Source organism: Bos javanicus, chromosome 3, assembly GCF_032452875.1.
Source record: "Bos javanicus breed banteng chromosome 3, ARS-OSU_banteng_1.0, whole genome shotgun sequence".
Classification (NCBI taxonomy): domain Eukaryota; kingdom Metazoa; phylum Chordata; class Mammalia; order Artiodactyla; family Bovidae; genus Bos; species Bos javanicus.
Window position 1 is genome coordinate 91522310 of NC_083870.1, and position 22665 is coordinate 91544974.

Genomic DNA, 22665 nt, shown 5'->3' on the forward strand with positions numbered 1-22665 from the left:
ATAGGACCTATATGATATAATTTTACAAGTGTTCCTTTTTAAAAATCTTCAATTGTGTGTTATATTACTTGTAAGAATCCAGCATAGGTAGGTGGGGGTGATTTCTTATTGTTGGAGCAAGAGTCTGCATTGAAATGAGGGGCCATTGTGCAGCACCACAGGGCTGTTAGGTTTTCAACAAGTACTTTCTATATGTAAATTGTGGCATTTAAACACTTACTACTTAAAGCTTCTCTCTTGGCTGTATTTTTGGAATAGCTTTCTATCTGGATAAGAACATAATTTGTCATTCTGTTTCTTATGACAGCAGGGGATTAAGGCTGGGGATCTCCTTCTGAAGCATTCTGCTCTGCGACACATGATCAGCTTCCTCCTCGGGGCCAGCCGGCAGAGCACCCAGGTACTGCCTGCTTTTCCTTCATACAGCCCAGTGACCTGGCCACGGTTTTGGTCATAGCCACAGTGTCTCTCTTTGTAAGTTTCATCAGAGTTCAGGTACAACAAGTGCTGTATAGCTTTTAAAATTCTTTGGAGTTTAGTTATTTTTACAACCTCCTCATAGAATTTATTTAAATGCCATAACCAGTGGGAATGACTAACTCAGACATCAGTCAAAATGTGAAGTGCCAAGTGTCCTAGGAGGAAAAATGGGTTCTGCTCGGGGAATTCAAAAGCCTTCAGAAAGAGTGACACGGGTCCTCCTCCACTCACTCTCTGGGACTGTGAGCAAGGCCTGGTGGAGGTGCTTACCTGGGATGCTGTCACAGGCCATTATTCACATGTGAAGTTGAACCATTAAGTGCTGAGCAGCGTTGCTGCAGTTGTGATACTCATATTCAGAAAATGAAAGGGAAATGTTTTTTTTTTTTTCTACTATTTTTGGAATAGTAGAGTCAAATATATCCTCAAAGGACTCTCCTGTTTGAAGTTCCTATGTTGGTGTGTTTTTTCCAATCATTATATTTCTTCTGTTTGATAGATTTAAAATACATAAAATGTCAACATGCTGTAATGATAAATACTATGTATGGAGCAGTTATTATGTGCCAGACACAACCGGTTACTTTTCATGCTCTACCTCTGAAGTTCACAGTTCAGTAAAACAGGTAGTTTCATCCCCCTTCTTGGGCAAGAATTACAGCTGAGAGAAATTGTGACTCGTTCAGGATCACAGGACTTAAGCTCTAGTTTCCACTGTCTGTGATTCACTGCCTAGGGAAGCTTTCCTTTTTTTATTAAGGGAGACAGACTTGTCATTTAGGCCTCCTCTCCACTTCCTGTCATACCACCTAGCCACTCTGACTCCTTAATGTTGAAAACGGGACTTCTCTGGTGGTCCAGTGGCTAAGACTCCACACTTCCACTGGAGGGGGTACAAGTTCAATCCCTTGTTAGGGAACTAAGATCCTGCATGCCACACAGTGTGGCCTAAATAAATGCACTGACAGTAACTTGCTCTGTGTGCTGATATTATGTTGAGTATCAATTTTTTACTTCAAGCTTTTCCTTCTCGGGGGCTCCATTAACACTGACGATTATTTTAAATTCATTGTAATTTAAATAATATTCAGTTTAATTAATGATATTATATTGTATGATTAATATTGTTTTGCATTTATGGAGCACATAAGTTTGAAAACGTTCTCACCTTTAATGTTTCATTGGTCCTCCCAACCATGAAGTGGGTGCGGAACAGGTAGTGGGTAGGTTGTCCCCGTCCTGATACAAGGAAGTCAGGTAGAGAACTCGCCCACATCCGCACAGATCAGTGAGTGGCAGAGGGGGCCAGGCCTGCAGACCTCCAGCCTCACGGGCTTTCCCCACTGTACTGGTGCAGGAGAGTTACCTAGCACATGGTGAGAGCTCAGTGCCTAAACAGGACTGCATGATAGTATTTGTTGTAGAATACAAATCCATATATATCTGTGTTAAGCCACTCTTAAGTTGGCTTAAAACCTGTGAGTTTTCTGTCCTTTGATCTCTCGTACTGTCAAACATTGAGAAAGAATGTGGCTCAGAATATCATGCACCTACGCACCTCTTCCTTCCTTGTCCCTCGTTTCTCACCAGAGCACTAACACCCACTTTATTTTCTCCGACAACAGATACGTCGGTGGAGTTCTGCACAAGCTCGAGAATTCGGGAACCTCCACAACACGGTGGCGTTGCTCGTCTTGCATTCAGATGTCTCTTCCCAGAGGAATGTTGGTAAGCTTCAACGCCTGTCTTTAGTATGTCAAGGAAATGCAGAGATGGTGAGTTTGTGAGCAACACGTAGAGAATGATAATGTTGGCAATTAAATGTATGTTAGTGGCTTCTCATTTGGCTATTTGATATTTGAGGGATGCTTAAAATTTTTTGTTTCAATTCATGTTAAGCTTCACCTTATTTTTACTAGTTTGTCACAAGAGAAAGTCAATAATTTATTTGGGGTGGGATATTGAAGCATTTAAAAACACTCTGGGTTTAAAGGCTACATTTCTACACTGTTGGCAGGCCTTATCCTGACAGCACCACCAACAACAGCACCGATAGCGCAGTAAAGCTGCTGTACAGTCCCCAGTGTTCCGCGTGTTGTGCCTCTGCTGGGGCTCTCAGTTTGTTGTGTTGAATCCCCTCAGCAAACCTGTGAGGTCGGTTCCCCTTCTGAGTGTGCGGGAGCTAAGATGGGGAGAGCGCGAGTAACTCCCACATCTCACAGCTGGTCAGAGGTGTAGCAGCCAGTGCGGAACACAATCCTCTGACCCCAGAGCCTATGGCAGGGTTTTCACATCTTCTGACCAGGAAACTAGATTAAAATCACAGTGCATCCCTCTGACCTAGAGACACTGTTGGCTCTCTGAGCAATGTGGGGGAACTCTCGTATAGTCAGACATGAGCTAGACTGTGCTTGCTAAATTCTGATTCACCAATCTAAAAGATGAAGCTACCTCCTCTGTGAGTTCAGACGGGTCTGCGAAAGAAAATTGAGAGGGAGCGTCCTTGCTTGTTTGGCGTGTAGGGTAACCCCTTCCATGTGAGAGATTCTGCTCAGCATTGGCAGTTGTTTAAGCAGCAGAAGTGCCTTGTCCTCGGTGTCTTCAGAGGCACTTTGGGAGTTTTTTTTTTTTCTCATTTTAAACTTCTTCGAAAGGATTATCTTGGGTATGAATCACTGGGAGTCTAGGGATTTAACAGTTAGTCCAGGGCACACATTGAAAGAGAGAGGAAGCCTTTTCTCAAGTCTCATGACTATGAGAGACGGCTGTACATGTTCAGCAGTTGGGTGTGTGAATCTTGAGGCAGTCGCCTTACCTTGTAGACGTCGGTTTCACGTGGTAACACGAGGTGGCTTTTTCCTTTGATTTCCTAAAGCTCCGGGTGTGTTTAAACAACGACCGCCTATTAGCATTGCCCCCTCGAGCCCCCTGCTGCCCCTCCACGAGGAAGTCGAAGCCCTGTTGTTCCTGTCTGAAGGGAAACCTTACCTGTTAGAGGTATGTCCTTGTTCCACTAATGCCATTTTCCTTTTATCTGTTTTCTTCTTTTTGAGGGAAAAAAATACCTTTTGTTATTAGTTGTATTTTGTATGTTACTCTCGTATAGGGGAGTATAGTTAAGAAGCAATTATTTCAAATTAGTTTTACTTCCTGTATGTATGTCAGAAAGAAATAGGCAGCTGAAGAGAATATTATTTGTCCACCCTGCAACTAAGAATTGGGCCTCCAGGTCCCAGGAAGAGGTATATGGCACACACACACCACCACGGTCCCCCGCCGAGTCACAGTCACTCCATTTATTATCAGAGGGTTTATTCCCAATCTTGTGTGTGTCCTTGGTCCTGAAATACTACAGCTCTGAAGCATACGGGTTTTTCAACCTCAGGAGTATAGAAGTGAGCTCTTCACAACCTCCTGTTGAGGTCCCTCTCCCTTCCACCCAGAGCTACTGCACCTTAAGAATGTAATCTTCCAATCCTTGTTCTGTAACTTGACTTTTATATGTATGACTTGGTGAACATAATCATACTAGTTTTTATTTACATCAACAGTGCTGTGCTATATCTCTTTTTTTTTTTTTTAAGCTTAACGTCATGTATTTTTTGGACCTATCAGTGGTTATTTTAATGGGGGAGATCCCCTTTTAAAGTCTGATAAAAGTGACTGATAAAAGTGAGAAAAAGGTACACATTTGCACAAATTGTGTTAACTCTCAGACAGACTCAAACTATTTTGAGGCAGTGTTGATGGTCCTTAATCTGAGTAGACTTCAGTGAAAGTCGGAAACAGCGTTTTAACAGGGAACTGTGACAAAAGAAAGACTCCTCTTCTACCCTCACTAGGTAATGTTCGCTCTGCGAGAGCTGACGGGCTCACTGCTGGCGCTCATCGAGATGGTGGTGTACTGCTGTTTCTGTAACGAGCATTTCTCCTTCACCATGCTGCATTTCATTAAGGTAGGACCTCGTGAACACCTGTGGTAGCCTGCGAGCCTGCAGTTGAGACCTAGGAAAGCATTTCTTCTGCTCCCAGGCGCTTTGCTTCTTTTAATAACTTTAATTGTTTTCCTAATCATAAAAATAGTATAGACTCATTTTTTAAATGAATAAAAAAAATGCAGAATCTCACCATTTATGGTGATCAGCATGAATATTCTCTCACGTTTCCTTTTTATTTTCTGTGTGTATATTTTAACATAATTGGGATTTTATTGTCTATATGATTTTTGTGCCCTCTTTTTTCAATTGACATTATATTTAATGATATTCCATATCATTAAAAGCTACCTGAGTGTATTTCATGTATCTCTCATGTATCACAATTTACTCAGCCATTCCCTTCCCAGTGAGGCACATTTGCATTGGGTGCAATTTTTAACTATTAAGAATAATACTTTAATACTATGGTGACCATTATTGTATAAAATGGTTTTAAAGTTTCAGGTTATTTCCCCAGTCCACATGTAAAAAATCAAAAGTAGATTGATTTTTCTCACCTTCTGAAGTAGTAATATATGTAGTTCATTATGAAGCTCTGATCAGTGTGTAGTAATTACTTATGTTTCATTTTCTGGATGCCAAGCACAGTTCCAAGCGTATTTGGTATTTAACTCACGTAATTCTCTAGCACATAACTCCTGTGAGGTGTAGATACTGGAATTGAAGGTGCTGAAGACACCAGTGCCACACAACTAGTAAGTGGCAGAGGGGGAGTTTGAATATCAGCAGTGTGGCTCCAGGGCTGTGCTCTTACCTACTGCCTTGCTAGGGATTACTAGAAAAACCTTTAAGCCTATGCATACCATTTTTATTCATTTTTAATCTTTTAATTTTTAATTCCATGGAGAATACATGACTTCATTCCCTTTGTGAAAAAGTATGCAAAGTCCATCTCGACCATCACCAGCCAGTATTGTCACGTCGGTTACGTGTCTTTCCACTCTTCTTTGTGTGAAATTACAAGAGATATTTTAGTTTGCCCCACACCTTGCCTGCCCCAGGATCTGTAATAGTGATACAGGTAGTGTTAACAAGTGGCTGCGATCAGTGGGCCATGCCTCCAAGCTCTGTTAAAGTATGTTTTGCCCTCAGTGTCTTCTGTACAGATCTGCCTGTATCAGGGTTGATTGAGACCTCTCTTTACTGTTTACTAATTATATAACGAAGGAGAGTTTCCTCTTCCGAAAAACAAGAGGAAATTTGCCCAGACCTCACAGATTGTGTAGATTCAGTGAGGCATGATACATGCAGTACTTACTTAGTGCCAGACCCAGCACCTTGCACACGCCCTGTCATCATGCAGTGTCCTCTCCCACTGCATGCTGTGTGTAAGGTTATTAAAATGCACAGGGCTGTGAGTTTTCTCAGCCTTGCTTTCTTCATTTAGTGTGTCTTGGCAGATTTTTCTACTTCCTAAGCAGACTTTTCTTATATTTCACTTACAGCGTATTGATCTCAGAACACTCTAATTAGCATTCTCATAGCTACTCAAGAATAGTCAACAAAACAGAATAAGTATAAATGAAATATAAGTACAAATTGAGGCCTGTTTAGTGACTAAAAACCCTCTCCCTTCCTTTCTGCTTCTTTCCCTTTCTCCTTCCTAATTTCATAGTGAAATATCATGGAGGGTTATAGCAGGGAGGGTTGTGGTATTGTTTCAGTCCCCAGACTTAGCATTTGGGGAACTGAGACCCAGAGAAGGGAATGACTTGCCCAAGGTCAGCCAGGTGGTGGTAGAACTTAGGCTGGAGTCCCAGCACTGTTGATTGCCACTCCGACCTGCTTTTCACTGAAGACTTACTGGAATCTTTGTGCTTTTAAAAAATATTTCAGAACCAACTAGAAACAGCTCCACCCCATGAGTTAAAGAATACATTCCAACTACTTCATGAGATACTGGTAAGTCATGAATGTTTTGATTCACTTGCATTTAGATATTTACTAGGCAGCATGCATTTGCAAATAAAAACTGTATGTCCTTGTGTTGCTTTTGCATTCATTTGGTCTGCACTCACCAAGTCCTCTTCACATCACCCATTCTGCTTGCTTTAACTGATTCAGAGGTGAGTGGTAATAAATTTCGTTATGTTTAGTGAGGGAGCTAGACAAGGACACAAGCAATTCTAGTGCAGAAAGCAAAGGCTTCACTTACCATGCACAGAAAATGGTGCTCAGCTCAAGTGTGATCTTGTGTGAACCTCGCAAGAACCAGGAGAGGTGAATGGCTGGCTCTGCAGCCTGTCCATGTGCTACTGAAAATATCTCTATGAGCCACGGAACTGAAATGTAATCCACTATAAGGTGCAAAAGGCAGGGGAAAAAATACAACTGCAGTCAGTGAAATAAGGTATTATTAGAAGCTGAACTTAGAGAAGTGGAGTGACCTGCCCAAGGACATCGTCAGTAACTGACAGTCAGGATCTGAGCCAGGTGACTGGCTGTGGAGCCTGTGCTCTCTACAAATGCCTGGTTTGCTCAGTGACTGGAAGAGGTAGGACTAAAAGGAGTGGAAACTGGTGGGGCTTGGGGAAGGAGCCCAGACCAGACTAGGAAGAGTTCCAGGTTCCAGTGCCTGTGGACTTTTTCCCTGGAGGCCAGTGGTGACACACTGGTAGCCAGGTTCCACCTACATGTCTTGTCTATTTGGCCCAAATTGTTCTGTTCTTTAATTTCTGGATGCCAACCTGTCTTCAGAAATCAGGTCATCTGGCCACCCTGGTCTGTTTCCTGCGTGCTCCAGCCACCCAGAGCAGTGACAGCATGTCCTTTCCGTGAAGCTTGTGGTCTCCAGTTCCCACTGCCTCAGCACTGCTGTTGTCTGCCACGTGGCTCATTTCTTACCATCTCGGACTCTGTAGACATTTAAGTCAGTAACTTCTGCCATCAGTGATGGACACCATGGAAGGGTTTGCGGCAGGAAAGTGATATAACCTGATTTATGTCTTAGAAAGATTACCCCAGCAGTTGTCTTAAAGGATGGGCTAAAGAAGGAAGCAGGGTTGGAACTGGAAAACCATATAGGAGTCTGTGGCAGTAATCTGCGTGTACAATACCAAGGCTTATGCTAAGGAGAGACCAGAGCAGAAGGGGCTAGGGCCAGAACAACAGGTGTTTAGAAAGAGAATCAGTGGAATTTGGTGACTGACTGTGAACCAATGAGAGAGACTAGCCCAAGAACTATTTAAAATAAAGAGCGGGCGGTGGGATGGGGACTGGCTTCCCTTTAGGTCCCTGAGGCCTTGGCACAGGGTAAGCATTTAATAAACACTTTTGAATATGGAGATACATCATGGGTGCCATTTCTAAAATGCCTGACTCTCTGGTCCTTTGCCTCCTTTTGGTCCTAGCGCTTTTGTAAGATCATTGCTTCTCAGGACTGGGACTGAGTGATGTTCATCTGCTCAACAACAGACCCGCTTAGTTTATTGAATTGTGCACGGCTCAGTGTCAGGCGTTAGAAGTACAGCAAGAGTGTGCCATAGATCCAGCCTTGTGTGGTGTGGCATAAATCTCCACACATCGACTTGTAGAGCCTGTATTATATCAAAACTTTTTCACAGGTTTTTGCGAACCGTAAATCTCTTATCTTTGGGATAATGAAATACATGTCCTTATAACCCACAGAGAACCCTAGAGTCAGTTCTTAAGGGCATGTATTAGGAAATGTGTGGATCTTCAAATACTGCTTAATATTTTTTTATCTTTAGTTTGAAATTTAATATATTGTTGAAAATATGGCAATGACATATTTGTTTTTGGTTTTACTATGTTAGTAACTATAGTCCCTTGAACAAGTTATCTTTAAAGGCACCAGTGGCTGTAACACAAGTTTCTTCTTTCATTTACCAGCCTTTGTCTCCTGCTCCTCACAGGTCATCGAGGATCCCATACAAGTGGAGCGAGTCAAGTTTGTGTTTGAGACAGAAAACGGATTACTAGGCAAGTATGGCTGCCCTGTGAAGAAGTGCCTGCAGTAAAGGTGCAGAGAGCCCATTGTGCCAGCCGGCCTCTCCTCCCCAGGGTCTGCCTGGCACACTCTGCCTGGCATGGATTGCTGAGGAATCCAGGAGTTGCCTGGTCAGGCCTGTTAGACTCCCTCAGTCTAGTCAGGAGATTTAAAGCCAGAGGATCTTACCACCCTGAACACTCCTGCTTTTCGTAAGACAACAGCTTGAGGTCCTTTTACTGGGTCAGGTAAGATTCAGGGGTGCTATGACTTTCTTCAGCAAGCTAAAGGTTTGCCACTTAACAAGAAACCTTTCTTCCACTCTGTAGCCATTGAGGTGGGAAAAGACTAAAACCTTACACTCAGAGTATTGTCAAGCTCATGAAATGCAATTTATTTTTTTCTTTTAACCTGTGATATGAATGCACCCAAATTTTTATTATCTGCTCATAAAAGTTTTTTGACAGCCTTTTCTTTTTCAGAAGGCTAAAGTGGTTTAATGAGCTATTTCTTAGAAAAAGTTTAGTTAAAAATAGTCTTATCCAACTCCCACCATCCACCTGTATTCCCAGTTAACTTGAGTCATTTTAGACATTCCTGTGTGTTTAAAAGAAGTTTTAGTATCTCCTTTTATTGCAGAAAAGAAATTCATGCTTAAAATGTTCTGCAGTTACAACATTCTAGACCACTGCTTTGAAATGGTGCTCTCTGCTCTGAGCAGCACCCAGGCTCTCTGAAACTTACAGACCATACACGTCTCAAGGGCAGGGAGCAGGCATTACAGTCATCCCTTGGTAACCATAGGGCACTGGTTTCAGGACCCACTTGGACACCAAAACCCATGGATGCTCAAGTTCCATAGTCTACCCTTCATATCCATGGTTCTGCACCTGAGGATTCAACCAGCCACAGATTGTGTAGTGTACTATATATATTTATTGAAAAAAATTCACATACAAGTGGACCTGTGCAGTTCAAGCCCATGTTGTTCAAGGGTTGCCTATATTTTTCTTTAAATGCCCAAAGCACAGACCAGTAAATATTTGTTGAAGTGAAATAGTACCATAAATCTCCATTTATCACACTGAAGTATTTTAACTGCTCTTTGTCAGTATTGCAGTGAATGGAAAACTTTCCAAGTCTCTAGGTGAAAAATCAGCCAATATAAATTTTAGTTCTTTTCAGTTCTTCTGAAAGTCAAATCTTCACCACCTTGTATTTTTCTTGAATCCTACTTAAAGTAGTGTTTCTGTCCATTAGAACTTGGAGAACCCTGTTAAGTCAGCATACTGTGCTTTGGTTAAGCTCCTCGTCTGCTTATCAAGTTTGCTGTGAATGTTCAGAACAGCAGCGCTGCTATTACCTGGGCCTGCTCAAGTTTAGTGCTTTATTGTTAAACTTTCTTCCTTTATTCTTCAGCTCTGATGCACCACAGTAATCATGTGGACAGCAGTCGCTGCTACCAGTGTGTCAAATTCCTTGTAACTCTTGCTCAAAAGTAAGTATTGACTCAAAATGCAGTTGAGTAAATGATGTTTTTAGTTACAAGTCAGATATGACTCAAGAAAAAAAATTCCCTTATTTTGGTACCTAGGGAATCTGAGCCAGCCAGGGCACACTTGCTTGGATGGTACAGACAATTATTCAAACAATTTCAAAGAGACGTAAAAGGGGAGCATTAAAAGTAACAGATCTTATGGGATCCAAGGGCGGGGAAAGTGCTAAGCTGACAGTTTGTGCAGGAAGGAGAGGAGTCCAGGGCGAGTTTAGGGACCTCAACAGCAAGAATTCATGAACTATCACTCAAGATACCTTTAGTTACCTATCAGCTGTGTCAGCTTCTAGGTCCCCACTTTCAAAACAGTCTCTCAAGAGGCCAAATCATTTAACAGCTACTTAACCCATGAACCCAGGCACTGTGTGAAATATTGCCTATATTCTCATTTAACATTTTCAGCAATCTTAGGAGGTTAGGTGCTGTTACTAGTCCCATACCATGGGTGGTTTAAGTGACATGCCTGCCGTCAGAGCTAGGACTCGAGCACAGGCTGACTGACTTCAGGGCAAAGGTTCTTTTCTCCTTTTATTTAATTGTGCTAAAATATGTGTGTGTTAAGTCACTCAGTCATGTCCAACTCTTTGCAATCCCATGGACTGTAGCCCACCAGGCTCCTTTGTCCATGGAATTCTCCAGGCAAGAATACTGGAGTGGATTGCCATTCCTTTCTCCAGGGGATCTTCCCAACCCAGGGATCGAACCCAGGTCTCTTAGGTCTCCTGCATTGGCAGGCGGGTTGTTTACCACTGGCACCACCTGGGAAGTCCCTAAAATGTACATAACGTGAAGTTCACCATTTTAGCCATTTTAGGTGCACAGTCCAGTGGCATTAAGTACATTATAGCGTTGTGCAGCCATCACCATCACCATCATCTATCTCCAGAACTGTTTTCATCTTCCAGAACTGAAATTCCATAGCCATTAAATAGTACTTCTCCACTCCTCCTCCCTCCAGCTCCCAGCAACCATCCTTCTACTTTTTGTCTTCATGAATTTGACTGTTGTAGATACCTCACATAAATAGAATCATACAGTATTTTTCCTTTCATGACTGGCTTATTTCCCGTAGCATGACATCTTCCAAGGTGTATCCATGTTGTAGCGTGTGTCAGAATTTCCTTTCTGTTTAAGGCTGAATAACATTCCATTGTATAGATATGTATATGTACTGCATTTTACTTATCCATTCATCTGTCAGTAGATCCTTGGAAAGGTTCTCAATGAACCTGAATTATTTGCAACTTCAGCTCCCCTATTTATTATGTTGGCCCACAAAAGATCAGAGTGACTGCATGCTAATCCAAGGTTATTTTTTTTAATTGAAGTATAGTTGATTTACAATATTGTGTTAGTTTCAAGTGTATAACAAAGTGATTCAGTTAATATTATTTTTTCAGGTTGTTGTGTATTATAGGTTGTTACAAGATACTGAATATAGTTCCGTGTGCTGCACAGTAAATCCTTGTTTCTAGTCTATTTCATATATAGTAGTTTGTGTTTGGTAATCCCATACTCCTCTAACTTACCCCTCCTTTCACCCCTTTCCCCTGGTAACCATAAGTTTGTTTTCTGTGTCTGTGTGTCTGTTTTTGCTTTGTATATAGATTCTTTTGTATTATTTAAGACTCCACATATAAATGATACTAAGTATAATATTCTCCAGGTCCATTCATGTTGCTGCAAATGGCAATATTTCATTTTATGGCCACGTATGGAGAACATGACAACCACTCCAGTATTCTTGCCTGGGAAATCCCATGGACAGAGGAGCCTGGCGGGTTACAGTCCATAGGGTCATAAAGAGTCATACACGACTGAAGCAACTTAGCACATGTGTGCCTGAGTAATATTCCTTTGTGTAAATATATATACATCACATCTTCTTAAACCAGTCTCTGTTAATGGACACGTAGGTTACTCCCATGTCTTGGCTGTTGCAGATAGTATTGCAGAGTAAACATTGGGGTGCACGTATCTTTTCAAATTAGAGTTTTTGTCTTTTCAGGATACATACCCAGGAGTGTAACTAACCCAGGATCCCAGGATTACTGAGCAGACAGCACTGCCATCACTGAGTTTTGCACTGAGCTCTCTTTAGCTTAATTTATTTTGCTGCAGATTTTTCCTGATTCTTAGCTATCCTTGGACTTATACCAGAATGGGAAATCTGTTGGGATTAATCTGCTGCATTTGAGCATCCTCAACAGATTTAAATGAGAGCTCCATCGAAATAGTACATGAACACACATTTTCCAGATGACATAATATTGTAAACACAGATGGAGATCATCCTGCCACAATTGTGGGTTCGTTAATGAGGCTTCATACTGACAGCATGTCGTCATAATGACATAAAAGGCTAAAAGAGTGGTATTTCCAAGTAGTGTTGGGGCCACATAGCATATCTGATGCCAGCAAACACCAAGTCCATATATTAGTAGTGTCTTTATATGTACTTCCATATCCTGCACATATCCCATTTCATTACATATGTTAATGGCGGTCTCCCCATCGGTACTATCTTCAAATTAGGACAGCTTTCTAGGTGGGCAAATACAAATGGAAAGGGCTCCAAAAACAGGTTTTAAATTGTTTTTCCCTCATATCATTCTTTCTTATTTAAATTATAAAAATTAAAGACTAGTTTGATTTTATCAAGAGGTCATTTATTGTAGACCTTAACATTACTAGAAGAGAACATGGGCAAAATATTCTCTGACATAAATTGTAGCAATGTTTTCTTAGGCCAGTCTCCCAAGGCAATAGAAATAAAAGCAAAAATAAACAAACGGGACCTAGTCAAACTTACACATTTTTGCACAGCAGAGGAAACTGTAAACAAAATGAAAAGGCGACCTACAGAATGGGAGAAAATATTTGCAATTGATGCATCCAACAAGGACTTAATTACCAAAATATATGAACAGCTCATACAACTTAATAACAACAACAACAAAAATCAAAAAGTGGGCAGAAGACCAAAAAGACATACAGACGGCCAAGAGGCACATGACCAGGTGCTCAGCATTGCCAATTGTCAGAGGAATGTGAATCAGAGTCAGAACTAGAGTGAGGTATCACTTCACAACAGTCAGAATGGCTGTCATTAAAAGTCTACAAATCATAAATGCTAGAGAGGTTGTAGAGAAACGGGAACCCCTCCTACACTGTTGGTGGGAGTATAAATTGGTATAGCCACTATGGAAAACAGGATGGAGGTTCCTTAAAAACTGAAAATAGAGCTACCATATGATTCAGCAATCCCACTCCTGGACATACATCCAGAAAAAACTGTTGAAAAGATGCATACACCCCAGTGTTCATTGCAGCACTGTTTTACAATAGCCAAGACATGAAGCCACCTAAATGTCCACCAACAGATGACTGGATGAAGATGTAGTACATATAAACAATGGAATATTACTCAGCTGTTAAACAGTGTCATCTGCAGCAACACGGATGGACCTAGAAGTCATCACACTAAGTGAAATAGACAAAGACGAGTGTCATATCACTTATATGTGGGATCTAAAGTGTGATACAAAAGAACTTATTTAAAAAAAAAAAAAAGACATTGGAAACAAACTTATGGTTACCAAAGTGGGAAGGAGGTTGAGGAAGGATAAATTAGCAGTGTGAGATTAGCAGATGCAAACTACTGTGTACAAAATAGATAAACAACAAGGGCCTACTGTATAGCACAGAGAACTGTCTTCAGTTTGAAAAGAATCAGAAAAAGTATATGTACACCAGAAACTAACTCAACTTTATAAATCAATTATACTTCTAATTTTTTTTAAATAATGAAGAGGTTATTTATCAAATGTACAATTTGTTGTGGCTAATTTTGTTTGTTATTTTTCATTTTCCAACCTTGAGTTTTAGTAGAACTGAGTGGATGAGTTAGAGATAGATAAGAAACTTTTCACTACATATTTACCTTTTACTGCTTTTTGAAGTTTTAAACATGTGAATGTATCCAAAGCAAAAGAAAATACAAATTTCATATAAAGACAACTGAAAGTAACATTTGTGTTTCAAATCTTAAAGTGCTATGTATTAAACAAGAATATTTGCAAAGAAGGCATTTGGCTAATAAAAATTTCCTGCCATCACCAGGTGTCCTGCTGCTAAAGAATACTTCAAGGAGAATTCCCACCACTGGAGTTGGGCTGTGCAGTGGCTGCAGAAGAAGGTAATGAAGTTTTTAACTTTTCTGGTTATTTCATGGGAATCAATAACAACATATCTTATCAGGAAATAAAATCTCAGACTTGATTTGGAGACTGTCAAAGTATTTTCAGAGTTCACACAGTTATCACACAGTTGATACCTATCTTTATGCATGTGATTTGTATCTTAATACATTTGTCTTAATTTAATTTATAAAAAGGTAAGGATGATTATTTAAGAGGTAGTATTTTAGTGAACTCTTAAAAGCAGAAGTGCAGTCTTATCAAAAAGAATCTCTTGATGTGGGAGAAAGTCTGGGTCAATTTATACACTATTCTATATGCTTTTTATACTGTAATATGTATTGATAGAAACTGTACATTCATGTGGGCTTATTTGGCATCTCTAATGGCCTTTTTGACCTTCCATGTCAGATGTCAGAACATTATTGGACACCACAGAGTAACGTCTCTAATGAAACATCAACTGGAAAAACCTTTCAGCGAACAATTTCAGCTCAGGTGAGAGTTGTCTTTTGGTTTTGTGTGGATTGAAATCCTTTAGTTAGAATTTTTAGTGTGTTTCTCAGAAACTGCTGTCTCAGAAAAGAGGTATACATTAAAAGTGAGTAAGGACTGAAGACACGCTTGATTTTTCTGTGAAAAGGCCGCAAATGAGTTGTTGGCCTGGAAGGAAAGCAGTGAGGGTCATTCAGTGTGGCTCCACCTGCCACAGAAGCTGACATGAAGGCACCGTCCCCAAAGGTCAAATGAAGGGCGGCCTCGGTGCCCCTGCCACTGCACACCCTGACTTCTCCTTATGCTTCAATCTCTGGCAGGACACGTTAGCATATGCCACAGCACTGCTGAATGAGAAGGAGCAGTCAGGAAGCAGTAACGGGTCGGAGAGCAGTCCTGCGAACGAGAATGGAGAGAGACACTTACAGCAGGTACATCTGTAGGGCAAGTCCTGGGTGAAAGGGCAGTGCCCGCTCTGAGGTTTCCCAGGGACAACCTCAATCATCAAGAGAGAAAGGAGACCCCAGCTCCACCCTCTGGGAACCTCTGCTCAGGACTCATTCTCTGTGCTTAGAAAGCAGAGCAGCCGTTGCACCATGACACTTATCCAGGCTTTGGTCTCAATCTGCTGGCTGTTCTACTCAGCTTGGAGAGCATCCTGATGAAGCCCGGTTTGCTGATATGGTCCTTCCAGATTGTACTTCATTCTGCTGGGTTACAAAAAATTACCACTTTCCCCTTCTGCTCTCACCAGCCTTCCTAGAAACACATATGCTTGAAAAGAAGGGCCTCATGCCACTGGAATCTGTGTGCTTGTCAGGGGCGTCAAATTTTTAAGTATTTTTCAATACTAATCACTATAGTAGAAAAAGGAATGAATTATTTATTGAACACTTACTATGTAGAATAATGCAGCAGGTTTAAATGTAATGACGTGTATCGTTTCTTCCCTCCAGTCCATAACTTTCTGAAAGGCCTTCGCCATAATCTTTGGGATCCTGGTAATAACCAGTGAGGTCGCTGTTCCCCTGATTTCACAGAAGGAAACTGACACTCAGCATTGTGATTTGATTTAACTCAAGGCCACATTATGCCTCTAGGCAAGTCACTAGATTGTTCCTGTAACTCAGTAAGAACACAGAAATGGAAGCTCTGCATAATCAAGAATTGTCAAATATGAGGTCAAACATGTTTTATGGCCCTTTGATAAACATTAAGTAGTTAAATAAGGACATGTTAAACTGCAGAACACAAGTAAGTCAGTCGACATAGGAAAACTTTTTTCTGTTAACTTTACTAAGTATGTATTTATTCCTTTCATTTCCCAAAGGGTTCTGAATCACCCATGATGATCGGTGAGTTAAGAAGTGACCTGGATGATGTGGATCCCTAGGGGCCGTGCCCAGCACGTGACGAGCAGTCATGTCATGGTTACTGGATGCTCAGCACCTTTTTGAAATCAGAATCTCATTCTTGAACCCTTTAGCAGAGCCCGGAGGCTGGACTGGGAGAACCTACCATGAGGGGAGGAGGCCGTGTTTTTAAGGAACGCACTCTCAGCCCCCGGGGAAGGCCTGGGAGCTGTTTGGCAGTGGGAATGCTCCAGCCTGTGGAGTTCAGCTTACCTGGGGCATGGTCCACATGTGGACTGACACTTCTGTACAGATTTTAGGAAGTAAAGCTGGTGGCAGACTGTTTTGTTACACACACATACAGGAGTGAGTGAAGATAAAGCTGTTGCTTTCTCTATGATGCTACAAAAGAAATTCCTTTGGTTTTTATATTGAAAAAAAAAAAAGCAAGCTGCCTTTAGATATATGGGGGCAAATTTTTAATCTTGCAGTAACATTGAATAGAAATATCAAGTTTAAAATGATGTAAAAATATGTGACAAAAATTCCTTTTCACTGTAAAATAGTAGTTAAAGAATTCAGTTTACACAGACCTTTGTATTTAATATGTCTCCCTATTTGTATAGAATTTCAGGTGGGTCTGGATGAGAGCCCTGGGCATAAACTTGGATCTTAATGAAATGTTACCAGGATCAAAAATTGGGAAGTTAAGCTCTTTAAGGTATTTTTCTGATAAAATTGAGATTGAAAGAGCAATAAAAAAAGTGCTATATTCTCTAGAAGTATAGAGTGCATTCTTTGACATCAATCACTAATTGTTCCCAAAACAAATTTTACAAAGAGCAAAATAAAAAGCACTTTAAGATATGATTTTATTTAGTTTGACTTCATAAAATCTTTTTAATGCTTGGAGACATATTGAATAAACTGTAGTCTTAAATCATGTGACCTGCAATCATTTGCTTTTGCTGGAAACTTAATTACTAAAACCCTTGGTACTGGTTGTATATGAAGTTAAATATTTGAGTTGAGAGACACTGCTTTGTGAGTTTCTGGACGTTTTACCGCAGAGAAGGAATAGGAGACTTGATTTCTCCTCATCATGATTGACTGACACTGAAAAGATAAGGATAAGAAAGAACTCGCAAGCCACTGAACAACCACCCATTTAGCTGTGTTTCCCAGGTCTTGGCGCCATTCACTCGTTTCAGGTTAGCTGCCAGCCCACTCCTTTTTCTGGAGTGGAGAGGGGATGCCGACATGGTTCATATATTGTGTACCTTTGGGGTTTTGAGTCACTGCACACATTTTCAATCCTGTCTGTCTTTAGTTGCATGCTCTGCCTTGTTCTGTGCTCCCATGCACAGGACTAGGGGAGCCTCTGGAAGCACTGAGCAGCCCCAGTCAAGGGTCTGCAGAGTCAGAGAGGCGCAGAGGACGCATGCCGGGGCTGACAGCTGCTCCTGCCGCGCACTGCAGACTCTGTGGCCTCACCGCCGAAGGTGCAGTTACAGTGCGGCCAGGCTGCAGTCTGTAATTGCAGGACTGGCCAGTGGTGATGTCTGTCAAAGACACCAGCTGGGTGGAGGGCCAACACCTCAGAGCAGAGCTGCGCCCCAGAGAAAGGGCCGGAGGTCCTTGGCAGATTTTATGTGGTTCTGATGTTCTTGCAAATTCAAATGTGATGTTTTAAAGTGGATTTTTGAGTCCATGAATACCCACACCCTGCTGCCCCCCCACCCTCTCTCTGCCCTCCTCCTCACAAAGCGACCCCGCGGGATGTGACCTTGAAATGCCAGCCACGAGGATATGGCGCTGGCAGCTGCACTCAGGAGCCCAGATTCAGGAGTGAAATTGCCACTTCTGTCCCTTATTTCCTATGGAAACAATGCCTTCCACAGCCCCCAGCACCTGCTATCCTCACAGTAGCGTTCATCGGGACCAGGACTACCCGTCGCTGACACGAGGCTCCTGGTTGGTTTTGCTCGCGTTGTTGCTGCAGTGAACATCACTTGCCCTTTGCCAGTAACCTTGATTTCCCCATGGCTGCAGTCTGCCAACCTGCTGATGACTTTTTTTTTAATGTCATACAACAAAGTGACAATTACGACAGGCTTACCTTGGAAGAGGTTCATTTTTACTGCCAATCTTTTTGGATGAAGATGTTTTTATAAATCTTTCAAAATGGTCTGCAAGTCGAATAGGAATTGCACAACTAAACCCAATGCTGTGTGTCCTTAAGAAGCTCCCTTCATGAGATCCTTCTTAGGATGGCCAAGTCAGTCCCTTAGAGACGTCCTGGGAAAGAAAGCAAAGGAGCCTTCGGACAGGCATCCCAGCCTGTGACTTCCCTGGAGCCCACACGTGGGCCCAGAGCACATGTCACCAGACTCACCCTCTCTTGCTCCACCCTCCCTGCAAACATCAAGGTGTGTGCAGTTACCTTTTGAGCTTGGAACAGGCAGACTGGAATTTTCCTCTGCTACCTCTTGTGTACAAAATCTTGTTTATACAATTTCAAAAAGAAGTAGATAAACTAAGGAAGAAACTTCATTCTAAATTTGGTTCACTGAGTGGCAGAGTTCTTAGCTTCTAAAGGTATAAAATAAATTTTTCAAAAACAGAGTTGGAGGCTCACTGACATTTTTCTGTGTATACCAGAAAATGGCTGTGGTTGGGGGAGGGGTGCCAGGGGCCGGTGACCTGGAAGGAAATAGTGCCGATTCCTTTTCCTACTTTGTACCAATGATGTGAATAGGGTCCATTCTTTAATGATAAAGGGCAGTGGGTCTTTTTCTAAGCTTTAGTCCCTCTGGATATCTTGACCATTTCAGGATTCACTTGCAAAGCTGGATAAGGATGTGTAGAGCTCAGACCAGTGGCCTGCAGCTGTCTTCCCCTTAGCTTTCAGGCATCCCCGCGGTCCCCAGCATAAATCACATCCCTGATCAAGCTGGATTTCTTGTTGGACCCCACGGGTCTCAGCCTCACCCCTGATGCCCTGCCTCTGCCCACATGGTTCCCCTCTCCTGGGCTCTTTGCTGCTCCAGCTACTCTGCAGTCCACACCCATTCCTCCCCGGCTCCCAGTGACCAGCTATCATCGTCTGCAAAAACCAGGTGTTCCCTTTTCTCAAATCTTAGAGCCTTCTGGGTATGAACAGCTAAGGAGCTAAACTCTGGCTCTTGGGTGATGGGGAGAGGGGTCCCTGGCATGTACCACAGATAGGGTGCCACTGGGCCCACTTACACAGATATCCTCTGGCAGTCGGGTCCTTAGCAGCTGGCAGGTTTTGAACACTTTCCATGACACTAAGTTGTCCAAGTTTGAGAGGACTTCTGCCTTTGCAGGTCCATTCCCTGATCACTTATAATATGAGCTGTTTCGAGCTAGGCCTTGCTCAAGGCAGCAACACTTGCCAGCCTCAAAGTGGGGCTGGGGGTGGGGGGCCACATTGCATGGGGTGATTATTATTTTTGCAAAGTGGAAAGTTCTGAGACTGTTCTTAATTTCAAACCATGAAAAATGACCCTGGACATAATTCTCATTACAGATGCCTCAGCCACTCATTTAAACCTTTGCCATAAACATTGACTCTGTGCCAGGCCCTGGGAGAGGAGAATGGAAAGGACACAGGGACCCTGAGCACCTAGAACATGAGGCACAGGATGCCAAGGAGGGAGAGCCCTGGTTGCTGGGGGGGACTTGGAAATTACAGGCAGACTCCAGTTTTATCCCAGGACAGGCTTAAGTACTCAAATACTTATACTCAAAGTACACATACTCTTCAAAGTCTCAGTTTGCTCAACCATCCCACACACTTATCTAGCACCTCATATAAGCAAGGTCTCATCCTAGATGGTCAAATTCAGGCAAGAGTCATGATTAAGTTGGTTTTGTTTTAAAAAGTCACCATATAATAAAACTGCTACAAAACCCAGAATAAATATCCTCAAATTACAAAAGGAAAACAGATTCAGAAAAGGTGCTTGTTGTAAAAAGGCAATAGAGAAATGCATGTTTCTTTGCTTGGGTAGAGGTGGGGTTGAGGGAGCGCAGAAGGAGAGTTGTGCCTCCCGCCTCCTGCCTGCATCCCTCCAAAGGCCTCTCCGCTTAGGCCCCAGTGCTCTCTCCTGGCTCACAGGGTCTGTGTTCCCCTTCAGAGCCTCGGCTCTGAAGATAGGTGGCCCAACTGGTGCAGTAAAAAGTCTTGACTTTAAGGCCAAATCTGGGTTTGCATAGTGGTCCTACTTCACTTCCTGGTGAGCTAGGTGAGCACCCACCTCCCCGTCTCTGGTTCCCAGGTTCCTCCTGAATCAGGGATGACAGTGTGTGCTGTGCAAGGCAGGCGTGGACCCGGCGGGAAGCCGGATGGAGCTGGTGGCCCTCTGCTGCAAGTGCAGTCAGCCTTTGGGTGCTGTCCCCCTCAGGCTGATGCCAGGGAGGCTAAACCTGGACCAGAGCAAGGTGAGGACAGCCAAGAGAATCAAAGGCATGGCCCCTGAAAACCTGGGGCACATCTGGCTGCATCTCGTGCTGTTGGTAGTGGCTCAAGGTATGGGTAAAAGAGGTTTTGTTTTTTTTTTTAATGAAACACAGATGAACATTTTTAATGATTAAAAGATACAAGTCACAAAGATAAACATCATCATATACCATAAGACACCTTAACAACAAAGATGACAAAGCAAAAATCAGAAGAAACAGAAGGGAAAAGAAAGCCATAGTGAGACATACTAACATTTTTTCTGAGAATGTTTATCATGTGCAGAAAAAAAGAGCATCTTGAATGATGTCATTAATGTATTTTTATCTAATTAATGTATATTAATCATAGGCTTCCCAGGTGGCCTAGAAGTTGCAGGAGATGCAGGTTCAATCCCTGGGTTGGGAGGATCTCCTGGAGAAGGAAGTGGCAACCCACTCCAGTATTCTTGTCTGAAAAATCCCACAAACAGAGAAGCCTGGAGGGCTACAGTCCACGGGGTTGCAAAAGTCAGACATGGCTAAGCACACACCACCATATTAATCATATCCTACACAATTACACTTAAAATTTTGTATCTCATACAATGTTAGTAGATGTCCATAGAACATTTAGGAAAACTGGCAAGAAGATAAACATTATTAAATGTCAAAAAGTAGAATTCTTTTTTGTGCATGTGATTCAGATATACACATGTATTATTTTTGAAGTTTTTTTCCATTATAGGTTATTACAATATATTGACTATAATTCCCTGGAGAGTTAGGAATTTTATCAACAAAAGCTGTCTTCAGGAGGTGAGTCCTAATGGCAGAACTCAGGGCCCCATGGAGATCAAACTGATGGAGGTCTCTAGAAAAAGAGCAAGGACTTAAGCCAAAGAGACTTGGCAGCTGACTCTGGGCTGGTGCTTTGGACCCAACATCCTCATCTATCCAGCGGGTAGCGTAGGCCCTGCCTTTGCCCCAGGGCTGTTCTGAAAACCTGTGAGAAGTTGGATGGAGAAGCCCTTTGGACATTTTGAAACACAGGCCTTTTCTGAGAAGTATCACCCTTATCAGAGCCACCCAGTACCCTCAGAGGCAGGGAAAACATCCTCCACTAATCAGGAAGCCTCCTCACAGGGCCTCCCCAAAGCGGGCCAGAAGTGAGGGGCCATCTCTACCTTTCACGTCCCCCTGACTGATATTTGGCCTCTTCCAGCCTTCAAGCGCCTCACTGCCTCCCCACAGGAGGATGACCACCTCCTTCATGGAGGCCTGAGCATTGACTAACAGCTCGATAAAAGGTCATTCTGCTCACAATGTTGGCATCTGGGGAGTGGCTGGCAGGAAGCTGAGCACAGCCTGGCCTGTGCTAATGGTGGCATGTGGACCCCACCCTGCAGTGAGGGAGGGCCTGCCTGGCGCCTGCAGCCCTACTCCATCAGCCTCCATTCAGCTCAGGTCTGGGGTGGGGTGATGCAGGCCGAGAGCTGAGGTTCTCCCAAGCAGGGAGCCGGCACACCCCAAGTGCCAGCACCAGAGCTCCAGGAGGAAGAAGTAGCCTCTTTGCCCAGGGTCCAGGCTGAAGAGGGCTGAAGAGGGCGGAAGAAGGAACCAGTTCAAAGCTCAGCCAAGGCCTGGGACCACGGCATCCAGGACATGACCCCTTCCTTGTGCAAGTGTCCTGGGCAGGGCAGTCACTGGGCCTCCCAAGAGGCCTGCTCTCCCCAACGGCCGGCTCTGGCAGCAGATGGCAACAGCTACAGGGGCCACCTCAGCAGTCCTGCCTCCTGCACTGACGTCCCAGCCCCACATCACACACGTGTTGTCCACCACATAGGTCCCCGTGGTGTGGGAGGCCTCCAGGTGAGTCCCGCAGCCAGTCAGTGTCCAGCGCTCTCCCAGGCCACGGTGACCTGCCAGGGCCCCAGGACCAAAGAAAGGGCACATGAGGCACTCTGCAAGCTAGGCCCGCAGGGCACAAGCGAATGTCTGCAGGCCAACATGAGCTCCTCTTCTTCCCCAGACACCAGGCTTCCCACAGCTCTCACCATCCCCATCAGGGGCAAAGCGAAAAAACCTTGGCAGCGCCCCCTCCACTGCCCCCACCACAGCCAGTCCATCAGAGCTGTGGGCTCCTCTCTCAGGGCCCAGTATCCTGCACACT

General features: G+C 43.2%; 1 protein-coding gene across 4 annotated transcripts in view; it reads left to right on the forward strand.

The window, feature by feature from the left end:
• USP24 (ubiquitin specific peptidase 24) overlaps window positions 1-18653 on the forward strand; it is a 155870-nt gene extending 137217 nt beyond the window's left edge. For 3 of the 4 annotated variants that reach the window (XM_061411816.1, XM_061411820.1, XM_061411817.1), the window contains 11 exons: window positions 308-400; window positions 2106-2208; window positions 3356-3477; window positions 4323-4436; window positions 6315-6380; window positions 8354-8420; window positions 9847-9925; window positions 14105-14180; window positions 14593-14679; window positions 14997-15107; window positions 16007-18653. In XM_061411816.1, coding sequence (XP_061267800.1) covers window positions 308-400; window positions 2106-2208; window positions 3356-3477; window positions 4323-4436; window positions 6315-6380; window positions 8354-8420; window positions 9847-9925; window positions 14105-14180; window positions 14593-14679; window positions 14997-15107; window positions 16007-16069 — 981 coding nt within the window. In that variant the 3' untranslated portion in view covers window positions 16070-18653. The remainder of the gene's footprint in view (window positions 1-307; window positions 401-2105; window positions 2209-3355; window positions 3478-4322; window positions 4437-6314; window positions 6381-8353; window positions 8421-9846; window positions 9926-14104; window positions 14181-14592; window positions 14680-14996; window positions 15108-16006) is intronic. The other variant, XM_061411818.1, reaches the window with a different exon arrangement.
• The last annotated feature ends 4012 nt before the right edge of the window (window positions 18654-22665 follow it).